Here is a 13,951-nt window from a genome sequence, read left to right as displayed (position 1 = left end):
CTTCACTTGGCACACAGTGGGACGGTTAGCAACAGCAGCATCCCGCCTGGGACAAGCAGCAGCATTGATCCCAGATACTCACCAGAGCTAACATCAGAGGGAATGAAACACCAGGGGTGCCGTTCCCTTCCTCCTGTCACTCCACTCGGTCTGTCAGCACCTTTTGAGGCATAAAAATGCTCTTCCATGCAAAACCGGAGCTATTACACCACCCAGTCCAGTTGTCCGTTAGTGGAACACAGGAAGCTGCCATATACTGAGTCAGACCATTGGTCTAGCTAGCTCAGTATTGTCTTCACAGAATGGCAGCAGCTTCTCCAAGGATGCAGGCAGGAATCTCTCCCAGCCCTATCTCGTTGGAGATGCTACCAGGGAGGGAACTGGGAACCTTCAGCTCTTCCCAGAGTGGCTCCATCCCCGGAGGGGAATATGATCTTGCAGTGCTCACACTTCTAGTCTCCCATTCAAATGCAACCAGGGCAGACCCTGCTTAGCTAAGGGGACAAGTCACGCTTGCTGCCACAAGACCAGCTCTCCTCTAAGTGCAGTGACTAGCTGTGTGCAATGCAGACCAGAGTTAACACACAGTGCTCGTTATTCTATGTATGTGTGAATCACTAAACAAAATGAGACCCCGAGGCCCCGGGGAAACTGGAGTCAACAAGATCCTTCTCTGACATGAGAGCAGAGCGTCAACCAATCAGGACAGGCCAGAAAGGAAGCCCGGCTCCAGGGCAGGAGAGTGTCAGGCCCAGAAGCCTGGCCAGCGTCCCGAGCCTGAGCCTGGCGAGGAGGGGAGTCTTCCTCCAGCTGCTGGAGCGCTCGCTCTGTGAAGCTGAAGAAACCCTGCTGGGCTGGCCTTTTCTCCTGCCCTCCAGCCCCTCTCAGAGCTCCGGGGAAACCTTCACAGAAGGATGAAGGCTGGGGGCAGCAGGAGCGGTCTGCCTCGTACCCTCCAAAGGGGCAAGCCACAGCCAGCTCTGCGAGGGCAGCATCATCCCCATGCGCAGCGGGAGAACCAGTGCCCAGCCCACTCCAGCCCAGAAAGCCTCCTGCTCGGGCAGGGACTCTTCTGAAGACAAACTGCCAGGAGGCAGGAGACATCATCAGGAGGCCCCCACGGGGGAGGGACTACTAGCCAGGGAGTGCAGATCTGGAGGCGTCCCCACCGCTCCCACTGGCCAGTCCCACTTAGCTGTCCACTAAATGCTCAATGCTGGGCGGGGGGTAGGTAAGACACACCTGAGCCGGCTTGGGAGGGAGCCTGGCCTGCTGCTGCTGCTTGAACCAGAGCCGTCTGTCTAGCAGAGCTGTGCCAGGCGGCTGTGGCAGAAGGGACTGCTCAGGCCACCTGGGTGTAGCTCAGCTACTCCAGGAGACCCTGCGGGAGCCCAGAGAGCAATGCCTTGATACAGAGATGGCAGCCCCTGGAGGTGTCTAGATGGAATCCCAAAGGGAGAGCAATCACCGATGCACAATGATGGTGCTGCAGAGGGAAAGGGAGGAGAATGCATGGGGGGGGGCATTTTGCCGTTTTCACCACAAGGACTGCTAGGGAAGAGGCCCTGGGGAGAAAACTAGAACATCCAGGCACTCTAGTCCAGCATCCCGGTGCCTCTGGGGAGCCCACAGGCAAGAGGTGAGGGCATGGCCTCTCCCTTGTGGATGCTTCCCTGCAACTGGGGTTCAGAGGCATTGTGCCTCCTCTGAGGCTGGAGGTGGCCCACAGCCACCAGGCTAGTAGCCAGTGACAGACCTGCCCTCCATGACTTGGTCTCAGCCCCCCCACCCCTTTTCAAGCCATCCAAGCTAGTGGCCATCAAACCATCAACCCAGTAACTGCTAGACTGACTTGATCAGTTTTTAAAATGGGGGGGGGGGGAAGCAGCCATGCTCGATTATTCCTCTCAGTAGCCTTGGGTGCATCCCGAAACTGGCATCTGCCACATAAGAACAGCCCTGCTGGATCAGGCCCAAGAAGGCCCATCTAGTCCAGCCTCCTGTTTCACACCGTGGCCCACCAGATGCCTCTGAGAAGCCCACAGGCAAGGAAGAGGTGAGGGCAGCCGGTACTCAGAGGCATCCTGCCTTTGAGGCTGGAGGTGGCCTATAGTCACCAAGTGAGGTTATTCAAATTATGTCTGTGCAACTTTTCCTGCCCTGTACCTGCTATCAGCTGCAGACTGATCTATTGATCTATTTAATTTATATACAGCCTAGTATAAAAATCTCTAGGCAGTGTACAGAATTAAAACATAAAACATTTAAAATTCATAAAAAGATAAAATCATAATAGAGAAAAACACATTAATAACACATTAAAAAATTTTTTTTTTTTAAAAAAAGAGCAAGCTTTAGAGTTCACACACACTGCCTGGCTCTTTCCCTGCCTTTTGTTTTGCTTCACATCCAGCCGGAAAAAGTGTCCCGGGGGAAACCAAGGTGAGCTGCTCCCAGCTCTGCGCTCCGTCCTAACAGCGGTGGTACTCAGCGGTGGCTTTGGGATTCTTCCTGATGGACCATCACAGTGACCTGCAATGTGTGTGCTTTCAGAACAAATTCAGAAATAAAGCTAGCGCAGGCATTTATTGAGCAGGGGGAGAGCAACTGGCCCTATCCATCCCCAGCACAACATCCCTCCAGTGGCTGTTGCTGGTGCCTATGTTTCTTTTGTAGACTGTGAACCCTTTGGGGACCGGGATCCATTATGTTTGTTTGTTTATATCGCTGTTTACCGCGTTGGGAACTTTGGTTGAAAAGCGGTAGATAACTATCCGTCGTAAATGGCTGGAGTGGAAATCTGTGTGGTGAGGAAGAGAATGGAGCAGGCCCCAGACCAGCAGGCTCTCCTGGTTTAAAATGGTCAACTTCCCGTATTGGGCCTGTTGGGGCTGCACCAAACACATATGGTGGGAGCGCACCCAAGTCAAGGCCTTTCGGGAAAAGGCTCCTCCGACCGTTAATGAATATCCACTACCTCTAAATCCACTGTGTTAGAGTTGAAGGAAGTTGTAGAGAAAGCACATTTTTGTGCCACTACAGAATCAGCAACAACAATCCTGACTGCCGAATACTGGTGAAGCTCCAACGCCCTGATGCAGCAAGAACAGCTTCATCAGAGTGGGAACGTGGGCAGGTGTGTCCAATTCAACTGGATTTGTGAGACCTCCAAAAGCTTTGTGGCCATTTGGTCTCCTTCTGGGACATTTGTGGCCACTTGGTCCCATTCGAGCATTCCAGGCAAGGGCTTTCTTTTCTGTACTACAAGTGGATTGTGAAATTATGTTAGATATACTTTATAATATAATAAAACAGTTACTGCAGCGAACAAAGCATCCTGTACTCTGCTTAGGAGGTTAGACTGTACCTGACATTCGGAAAGGCATGAAGATCGTCTCATTTGTATCTGGATGGATGATGGCCTACAAAAGAACCAGGAAACGGACAGAGTGAAAGAAGGGAAAGAGTGAGCCACAGAGTTGGCACAGAGTCTGGCCCTCACCCTCATGGCATGCATGCCTTTTGAAATGGTTTGGAAACTTCAACTGGTGCAAAATGCTGCCACGATGATGCTTGTGGGGCGAAGTATCACAAACACCCGGCACCGATTTTGTACCAGCTGCATCGAGGGTCAGTTTGTCTGCTGGTCCAGTTCAGAATGCTGGTATGAAAGCCCTTCAACCGCTACAGAGCCTGGAACCAGGTTCCCTTAGGGACCCCCTTCCCCCCTCTACACCTAGCCATGCCTGACGGCCCAGCCTCTCAAGCCCTGCAAGCTTGTTGGATGCATCCCAGGGCCTGGGCATAGGTCTCAGCGTTGGAATTCTTCCCCTGGGTCCTCCCTGCATTGAAGCGGGTAGGAAAGACCCTCCTTTCTTGAAAAGCTTCAGCGGCTGCTCTTTGGATCCCACCCCCAACCCCAACCCCGCTTTCCCCCCATGTTGATACCTTTCCCGCTATCATGTTGATACCTTGTTAGCTGCAGTGGGAGGTCTTGGTCCAGAAGGGTGTGCATATTCCAGTGAGCTAAAGTGAGAGACCAGACTGTGGTGCTCAGCCACCCAGATGTGCCACAACAGAAGAAGAGGCACTGAGAGGAATGCAGAGCTCAGCACCAACACTTCCCACTTCTTTCCCATTGGACAAAATGGGGCACCAAAGGCAACCAAGCTGGTGGTAGACCCATCCCTTGCAGAAGGAGGGAAGCAGGCTTGAGGATTCTTCGGTCATCATGGCATACTGTGTGTGTGTGTGTGTGTGTGTGTGTGCGTTTGCATCCCTTGCGACCAGTTTGCACTAAGAGCAATGACCTTCTAAGCATTTGCCCCCAAATCTGGGAGCATGAATGTCACTAGAATGGCCTTCCACCAGGAACATGCCTTGTGGGGTGCTGGGGTTGGCCCCAGTTCCCCGCAGGATGCATCCGTGCTCGCAAGCGGGGGTGTCTGTGTGTGGCCTCTCTCATGCACCAGAGTAGACACTGGGTCTCCACGGTAGTCCTGGGGCCAGCTGGAGCCCAAATGGGGGAGCCGTGTGCCACTTGCGATGCAGCCAGCGGACTGGAGAGAGGCATCCCATCCAGCCAAAGCAACCGAGGCGGCTGCCAAGAACAGGAGACAGGCCTGGCGCTTGCCAAGGGGAAACCGCAGCCGTGCGGCAGAGGAGCCGCTCAGAGCAACTCACCTGCTTTATCTTTTGTGCTCGCCAAAGCTAGAAATACAAAAGACATCATGAATATTGCTAGCTGGTGACAAACACAGCAAACAAAAACAGCCAGGGGAAGCCAGAAGCTTCCAGGCGCAACGCTCACGCCCACACGCGGCATGGAGGCCCCAACGTCCCAGGCTCCTGCACAACCTCCCTGGTCACCGGTTCCATTTGCCACTTCATCCGGTCACTGTGGGGCCTACGCGTTTGCCTCTGGGAAGGCAGAGGCCGTGCCTGCCACCCTGCCCCACCCCATCCCTCCCAGGACAGGCTGCACTCGAAGGGAAAGAAGGGGCTAGTCTTGGGAAAGAGCAGCGAAGAACCGGAGAGGCACCTTCCCTTTTGCAGCTGGCAGGACCTGTGTTCCCTCGAACAGGGATGCCCAGATGCTGTTGAGTACAACGCCCGGCAGCCCCTGCTGCAATCGCCTTTGCTTGGGGATTCTGGGAGTTGTAGGACGAGCGGAAGCCTCATCCAAGCAAGAGGCTGGCTGCTCCCCAGGATACCCAAGAAAACTCCGGGGGCCCTGCAGGAGCCGCTCTGGAAGGCTGCTGGCCAGACCTCTTCCCGCTCCCCCCTGCTGTTGCTCTGGAGTCTGCAGGGGAGGGGAGGCGCCCCCAGCAGGCGGGGACCACTCCCCTTCCCACCCCTTGTTCAGCAAAGTGGGTGTGCAGAAGCATCCAGAGGCGCCGCTGAGCCTCTGGGAAGGACCCCGCACTCCTGGCCCCCTTGTGCTCTGGCTGCTGACCTTTCTCATCAGAACCAGCAGCCGCCGCCGCCGCTGACCCTGGGCGATCCCGAGGCCCAGATGCGCAGAGAGAGGTTGCCATGAGCTTGAGGCCAACACCCAGCTGGGTCTCCTCAGTGCCAGCCCACAAGACTGCCGGGAATGCCTTTGTTTATGTATCACATTTCTACCCTGCTCTTCCTCCAAGGAGCCCAGAGCAGTGCACACGGTTATGTTTATCCTCGCAACAAGCCTGTGAGGTAGGTTAGGTGGAGAGATCTGTGACTGGCCCAGAGTCACCCAGTGAGTTTCATGGCTGAGTGGGGATTTGAACTCGGGCCGCCCTGGTCCGAGTCCAGCACTCTAACCACTATGCCATGTTGGCTCTCTCCGGGGTTCAGCAGAAATGTGGAGGGGTGGGCAGCCAATGGGCCCCAGAGGATTTCTGCCTGCCCCCCTGCTTCTGGTAAGCACTGGGGAAACCCGCCATTTGTTTTTTGAAAGGTGTCTAGCCCTCATGGCCGTAAGTGAGAAAGCCAAAGCCTCACTTTGCCCACTCCTGTTACAGTAAGAAGCACCGTTCCTCCCTCAAGAGCCCGAGTCGAGGTTTCGACATTTCAGGGAAGGAGAACAGAGCAGAATGAAACACAGCGGCAGCTTCTGGACACAAGAAGACCGCCGCCAATTCCTGCCGGCATGGGCTGGTGTCTGCCTGCCTTCCCTGGCTCCTTCCTGCTTTCTGGGGACCCGGACTGGCTGAGCCCACCAAAGCCATCAAGGGCCCCATCCCAAGCAGAACCACAGACACTGCCGCCTCCTCCTGGTGCCCCGCTCACACCCTTCTGAAGCAACCAGTCTCACGCACTTCCCAAAGGTCCTCTGCATTGGACTCTCAGTGGGTTTTTTAGCCACCTCAAGCAACCAAGTAATTCAGCACATTTGGATCCTGTGGCTAAACCGAGAGACAGCAAGACCTGAATAGCCGGGGTGGGAAAACTCCCGCCCTGCAGCGGTGGTGCAAATCAGACGCCTGGCTCTCTTCTAAATGGCACCAGCACTGAACGCAGAGGAACTCAGCTGAAGGCAATGGATTTACACTGATGTAAAAGAGCAGAAGCAGCTATGCTGTAAGTGACAAGATAATAAAAATTCATAGCACTTAAATAACACTTTACCAATGTTAATTAGTTACTCCTCACAATGTCCCCTGTAGGAAGTTAGAAATTGGGGGTGCGGGGGGGGGGGATCAGGCAGCAAGGAATTATCCCAGCGAGGGCCACTCAAGGGAGGCGATCCCGAGGCCCCCCTCCCCACAGACCAAGGGAGGCTTCTCACATCATTGTGTGGACAGCAGGAGGCCAACTACAGGTGAGAAATGGCTCCTCCTGTCATTAATTAAAGCCAAAGAGAAGAGGGAGCACATCAGGGCTAGACCAGAGGGAGTTATGCGGAAAGGAACTGCAGGCACAGCCCTGCCCTGCCCTGCCTGCAGATCCCCTTCCCAGTGGGGGGGGGGCTGCAGATTCCCACCCACCCCTGAAGGAACTGACTTGCCAGTGTCTCCAGCAGTCATGCATTTTGAAGAAACCTGCAGCAGGACAGAGGACCCCATCCCCATTCCCCTCCTCCTCTGGTGGGAGCGCTTGGGACCTGGGGGGGTCATAAGAACAGCCCTGCTGGATCAGGCCCAAGAAAGCCCATCTAGTCCAGCATCCTGTTTCGCACAGTGGCCCACCAGATGCCGCTGGAAGCCACAGGCAAGAGTTGAGGGCGTGCCCTCTCCTGCCATTACTCCCCTGCAACTGGTACTCAGAGGCATCCTGCCTTTGAGGCTGGAGGTGGCCCACAGCCCTCCGACTAGTAGCCATTGATAGCCCTCTCCTCCATGAAGTCATCCAAACCCCTCTTCAAGCCATCCAGGTTGTTGGCTGTCACCACATCCTGTGGCAGAGAGTTCCACAAGTGGAACTTGTCAATTTGGCAAGCATGCTGGAGGCAGCAGTCGCTGGCAGGGTCAGGGCCAGAGCTCAGGCTGCAGGATCATCGAGTGGGAGAGGAGCTTGTAGGCCAGCAAGCCCCAATCCCTGCGCCATGCAGGGGATTCGGGGGAAGAACAGACCCAATGGGGCTGTCCAGCTCTGCTCGAAGACTTCCAGTGAGGAACTGCCCACTGGCCCCCGATTCCATTGGCACCCAGTCCGCTTCTGGACCCAGTTCAAAGCGCTGGCTTTAACCTGTAAAGCCCTAAATGGCTTGGGGCCGAGTTACTTGAGAGAGTGCCTGGCCCCAGATGTCCTACCCATACCTTAAGATCTTCTTCGGAGGCCTTCCTCCGAGCGCCCCTGCCAAATGAGGTGAGGTGGGTGGCTGGCTACCAAGGAGAGGGCTTTCTGGGTGGTTGTACCCCATTTATGGAACAGCCTCCCCAGTGAGGTTTGCCTGGCTTCATCACATTGTTCTTTCAGACACCAGGCCAAGACCTTTTTGTTCACTCAGGCCTTTTAATTTTATTTTTTTTAAATCTGATTGTAACTGATTTTTAAAACAATTTTTTAAAAACTGTTTTTGTATCATCTTTTGTATTTTCTTTCCCCTCCTTTTTTTGATCTGTTACGGTTTAATGTGTGTTTTTATCTCACGTTTTAAACGCTGTGTTATAAGCCGCCCAGAGAACAATTTGTTATGGGGAGACTAACAAATAAAGTGTATTATTATTATTTGTTATTATTCCATTATTGAACAACTTTTGCAATTAAGAAGTTCCCCTTAATATCCAACCCAGATCTGCCCTCCTTGAACTTCAGCCTGTGAGACCAAGTCCTGCCCTCGGAGGTTCAACAGAGGTCAAGACTTTGCCCTCTGCTACCTGGCAGCCTTTCGGGTACCGACTGTGCCTCTTCTGCCTGCAACACCCACCCTCTCTCCTCCAGACTAAATTGGCCCACTTATTTCAACCATTCTGCACAGATCCTTGACCATCTTCTTGCCCTCCTCTGAACCTGTTCCAACTGGTCTATGCCCTTTCCAAAGTGCAGTGCTCAGAACTAGAAGCACTAATCCAGACAAGATCCACGGCTGAGGAATAAAATGGAACCATTACTTCTTGTGACTTGGAAATTATAGTTCTGTTAATGCCTGTCGAGAATTGTGGGTAGTGGAAATTTCCTTTCCTGCCACTTCTCCACATGAGGGAGACTTTAGTGCTGAGTCATCCCTTTCGTGTGCTCTGAGAAGCAGACTGGTGTTTAATCTTTAACTTTCCAAGCCTAGAAAGCTAAGAAAAAGAATCTGGTAAACCTCAAAGTTCTGGTAGGTTACTGCTGCCACCAGATCTCTCCAAAAAGGCTACTCTGAATGGGAATTGGAGTGATCAAAGATCCCCGTTCCCCTTTTCTCCTTCTCACTCATAGGCAAGAAAAAAATCAATTGTTCTCTCAGGAGTTTGCCTGCACGTGGAGTTAACGTGAATTGGCCAAGCTCTCTTTGAGACACATTTTGTACCTGAGAAATTCCCCTTCTGCCCCCCGCCCCATCCTGCTGCGTTAATAACTAACCTTTGGAGGCTTGTAAAAAAATAAAGAACAGAGAAAAAAGAGTTTTTATTAAAATTACTACAGACTAGTTCCGTCTGAGGCTTTTGACTTTTTAGATACACTTAAAAATACTTAGTTGGTTACAAGAATACTTCAAAAGTGCCCAGATGGCTCTGGGGTGGCACACATCGAAATCTTAGTTACTCAGTTGCAAGAACAGATATTGAGGAAACATTTGTCTCCATTATCAGCTGCAGTGGCACAGCGGGGAAGCAGCTTGCCTAGGGAGCAAGAGGCTATTAGTTCAAATCCCCACCGGTGTGCTTCCCAAACTGTGCCTATTAACTATAGATAGATAGATAGTAGTCACATATGCTGCCCATATATATTGGGCAGCAGAGATATAGGAAGGTGCTGGAGGCAGATACTCACTTCAGTGACAACAGCAAAGGCATCATCTCATACTGAGCAGGAGGAAGCCAATGGTAAACCATCCCTGTATTCTACCACGAAAACCACATGGTTCTGTGATCAACACTGACTCGGCACAATCTTTCTTTCTTTAATGCCACTTTAAACTGTATTTGCCTCTTTTTTGCAGCTGCATCACACAACTGGCTCGTGTTCAGCTTATTATTATTATTACATTTATATCCCGCACTTCCTCCAAGGAGCCCAGAGCGGTCTACTACATACTTGAGTTTCTCTTTCACAACCTACTGTGAAGTAGGTTAGGCTGAGAGAGAAGTGACTGGCCCAGAGTCACCCAGCTGGTTTCATGGCTGAATGGGGATTTGAACTCGGGTCTCCCCGGTCCTAGTCCAACACTCTAACCACTATACCACACTGGCTTATGACTGACTGACATCCCAAATATCCTTTTCATGTGTGCTTCAGGTATACCTCATCCTATACCTGTGCACTTCACCCTCTGCAGTGCAGAACTTTGTCTCTGTTGAATTTCACTGTGTTCATTTCAGTCCAAACTTCCATTCAATCAAGGTCATTTTGAATCTTATTGCTGTCTTCTGAAGTGTTAACTACCTTTCCAATTTTGTGTCATCTGCAAATCTGATAGGAGTTCGCTCTACTCCTCCATCTAAGTCATTGATAAAAATGTTTAAGATACTGAACCAAGGGCCGAGGCCTGTGGCAACCCCGTCGAAACCTCCCTCCAGGCTGATGAAGAGCCACTGATGAGCACTCTCTGAGTAAGGTTTTCCAACCAGTCGTGGATCAACAATATCAAGTGAACCAACATCATGCAGCCCACAATCACCCAGTTTGCTAACCAAGATACTATGGGTAACTCTGTCAAATGCTTTGCCGAAATAAAGATAAATTAGATCCTCAGCATCCCCACAATTCACTAAGCTAGTAACCCAAGCCAAAAGAAAAAAAAAGAGTAAGATTAGTCCGACTGGATTTATTCTACACAAATCCATGCCAACTTCTACTAATCACTGCTTTGTTATCAAGATGCTTACAGTTCAACTGTTTTATAAACTCTTCTACTATCTTCCTTGGTATTAAAATTAGGCTGACCGATCCATGTTTTCCTGGATCATCCCTTTGTGAAGATGAGAATAAGACGAGTCCATCTCCAGCATGGTGGCACCTCACCCATTCTCCAGGACGTTTCTCAAAAGTGATGATAGACGGAGGTTTGGAAAGTACATCACCAACTTAGTTTAGTACCTTTAGTTGCAATTTATATGGCCCTGAAGGAATTCATTTAAGAGAGATATCTGTTTCGAGACCCACTCCTGATCGGTCTTGAAATGGAATCCTGACCCTCCACTCACTACTTTTGTGAGGCTGCACACAGTTCAGTGTCCCCTGCTAACTGAGCAAAGAGGCATCTTTTAAAAGTGGTGATTTTCTTTATTGAGCAACTGGCCCTGGCCAACCCCAGCACAGCATCCCTCCAGTGGCTGTTGCTGGTGTCCACCTTATCTTTCTTTTTAGATTGTGAGCCCATGGGGGACAGGGATCCATCTTATTTATTTATGTTTATTTCTCCACATGAACTGCTTTGGGATCTTTTGTTGAAAAGCGGCATAGATATAGTCCTAGTAGTAGCAGTAGTTCCCCTTTGGGGAGAAGACTGAGGCAAAGCTGGGAGCTAAGCAGCTCTGCCTTCTCCTTGTCACTTGCTAGCATTTTGCCATCCTGACTGAGCATTCAGCCTACTGCTTCCTTCCTCTTCGAACACATCTAAAAAAAAACCCCTTTTGTTGCTCTTGGTATCCCTTGCCAGCCTCAAGAAATCCTGAACTCAAGTTTTAAAAAAATAAAATCACTGCCCCTACAAGTTTCTTATACATGTCTTGTAAAAAATAATAATAATAATAAAATCCAGTTCATCACTAACGGCCTGGGTCCTGCCAGGTTCCTTCTTTGTCAGGAACTCTGCTGCTTACAGAGACCTCATGGGAAGGTTCAGTTATGGCTGCCACTGGCTTGTTTGGTGGCAACGCAGGACCTTCTCTGTGGCTGCCCCAGGGCTGTAGAAAGTGCTCTCTGTCAGAATAAGAGCTTTTCCACCTCTGGCTGCCTTCAAAAAATCACTTAAGAAACACTTGTTTTCTTAGGCCTTTTGCTCAACTGTTTTCTTTTCTTTCGAAAAATGTTAAATTTTATTTTTTGTTTAAGATGTATGCACTGCCTTGAGATTTAGGAGATTTATAAATGAAATCAATCAATCACTCAGTCAGCTTCTTGTGCAGCTATATTGGCTCCACGGTCTGCCATTTTTCTTTCTGCTTGGGATTGCCTATGAATGTGCCTTTAGTAACTTCTCCATCAGGAATGCCCACGCCTCCGCTCTTCTTCGTTCCCATCAGGACCTTCCCCTTGCTGACCACAGCGGCATCGCCAACAAGGTCTTTCAACCACACAGACAAGAGAGCCACACTGACTTCAGGGTTACCAAACCTAGCCATGCAAAAAAGGAAACTCCTTCCTGCTCTACCAAATGGAGAAAGTTGCTCTGAAACCTCAAAGGCAGCCCCTGCCTTGACCGTTCCAAATCCAGGGCTTGGCTTGTGGCACATATCCCCCAGGTTGTCTGCCCCTGGTCCAAATCCATCTTGGCCTCTTTTTCAAGTGAATATCTGGCATCACTGGTTTAACACTAGCCCAGACACATCCAGGGAAAGAGTCTTCCTTGCCTCTGGCCCTGGACGCTTCCAAAGAGAAGAGTTCACTTGGGTTGGAAGATTTGATTTTAACGCTTCAGCTTGCCCAGTAAAAAGCACTATGAGAGGAGAGCTGGTCTGGTGGCAGCAAGCGTGACTTGTCCCCTTAGCTAAGCAGGATCCGCCCTGGTTGCATTTGAATGGGAGACAAGATGTGTGAGCAGCACTGGAAGAGATTCCCCTCCGGGGATGGAGCCGCTCTGGGAAGAGCAGAAGGTTCCAAGTTCCCTCCTGGCAGCATCTCCAAGATAGAAGGCTGAGGGAGATTCCTGCCTGCAGCCTTGTTGGAGAAGTCGCTGCCAGTCTCTGTAGACAATCCTGAGCTAGATGGACCAATGGTCTGACTCAGTATACGGCAGCTTCCTATGTCACATGCTCTGAATTCCTTGTTCTGTACAGAGCCACGATGGCTCCCTGGCCTCCAAACGAAGGTGTATTTCATCTAGACGAGGGAAGGCACAACTTCAGGGGGAGAGCCCTTGCAGGGCCGGCAGAAGGGACCAGGCTCCATCCCTGGCAGCATCTCCAGGAAGAGCTGGGGGAGAGACTGCCGGAAACCCGAGGAGTTGCTACAGGTTTGCAGGCAGTACTGAGCTAGATGGACCAGTGGCCTGGCCTGGGATAAGGGAGCTTCCTTAGAAAACAGGACCACTAAAGGTAGCTCCCACCTGCACAGACATCTTTGCCCCATGCAGGCCTCGCCTCCTTTCTCCTTGAACCTCCCCATAACTAGGCCCCAATCATTCATGAAGCTGAGCTGCTGAAGCGTACCTAGATTGCGCCCCACAAGTGTAGCTCTGCACTGACCCCCTCCCTCAAGCCTCTTGTGAGGACCTGGGGGCCCCAGGGCTGCACTGAACGGGGGCTAACCGAATCCCAACATGGGCCATCAAAAGGGCCTCCCCGACCACATGTGCTATTTGGTAGGTATGTTTTCTGGGCTGAGTAATAGGTGGGTGAGAGGCCGGAGGAAATGAAAAGTGCAGTTTACTGCAAATAGACCTCTTCGCTCTTCATCAACAGTGTAAAAAAAGCCATTATTCCCCCAAAGGGATGCTGTTTGGCCTCCGGTGGCTTCATTGTTCTCTGCTGTGCCTGAGCCAGCAGGAGTGGGGCCCTTCCTGCTGCTAGCCTGATTGAAGGGAGAGCCCAGTCATAAATACATGCCCATTAGGATGGCAAGCTCTTTGCACTTCTGCGATGGAAAGAAATGAAACCGCTCCCAAGCCATGAGCCAGCAAGGCTGCATTTGGAAAGCCCAAGGGGTGTGAAGTCGCAAGCCACGCTCCACCAAAACAGCCAAGGAGGAAGCACGCCTCCTTGGGAACAGCCTCGCAGTCACATCCCATTTCATGGGGGGAAAGGCTCAGGATTTCTGGTTAGCTCTTCTAGGGTGCCAGGACGAAAAATAATCTCAAAAAATGGCAAAGGCAAGGGCAGCGGCGACCTGGGTGACGCCTGGGTGCTGCGCAGATGCTGTGCTGAGGGACACAAAAGAGAGAAACAGACAGAGCAAGAGGAAACCTCGGCACTCCCCAGCAGGGAGGCTAGGACAGGAGCAGCCTCCTGAAGGGGAAGGTTGCACCAGCCACGGCCAGGCTGCGACTGGGCAGCTCCAGGGCAGGCCCTGCATCCCTGCCACTTCCTGGAGCCTCGGGAGGGCCCTGGGCTGGAGGAGATGTGCTTGCTGGCCTGCTCCTCCAGGTCAGGGCTCTGTGCCGGGCGGGGTGGGAGAGCCTTGGCCTGGCAAAGGAGCGCTCTTTTCCAACTCACCCAGGTCTCTG

General features: G+C 51.7%; 1 protein-coding gene across 5 annotated transcripts in view; it reads right to left on the bottom strand.

Moving 5' to 3' along the window:
• SFXN5 (sideroflexin 5) overlaps positions 1-13,951 on the bottom strand; it is a 117,126-nt gene that overhangs the window by 62,541 nt on the left and 40,634 nt on the right. For 3 of the 5 annotated variants that reach the window (XM_053255180.1, XM_053255181.1, XM_053255183.1), the window contains 2 exons: positions 4,684-4,710; positions 3,368-3,422 (listed from right to left, as the gene is read on the bottom strand). In XM_053255180.1, coding sequence (XP_053111155.1) covers positions 3,368-3,422; positions 4,684-4,710 — 82 coding nt within the window. Of the gene's footprint in view, positions 1-3,367; positions 3,423-3,971; positions 4,027-4,683; positions 4,711-13,951 lie in introns of those variants that run through there. The other 2 variants (XM_053255182.1, XM_053255184.1) reach the window with 2 other exon arrangements.

The sequence above is a fragment of the Hemicordylus capensis genome, chromosome 5, assembly GCF_027244095.1.
Source record: "Hemicordylus capensis ecotype Gifberg chromosome 5, rHemCap1.1.pri, whole genome shotgun sequence".
Classification (NCBI taxonomy): domain Eukaryota; kingdom Metazoa; phylum Chordata; class Lepidosauria; order Squamata; family Cordylidae; genus Hemicordylus; species Hemicordylus capensis.
The sequence above is the reverse complement of the archived record's forward strand: the minus strand, read 5'-3'. Positions and strand labels throughout refer to the sequence as shown.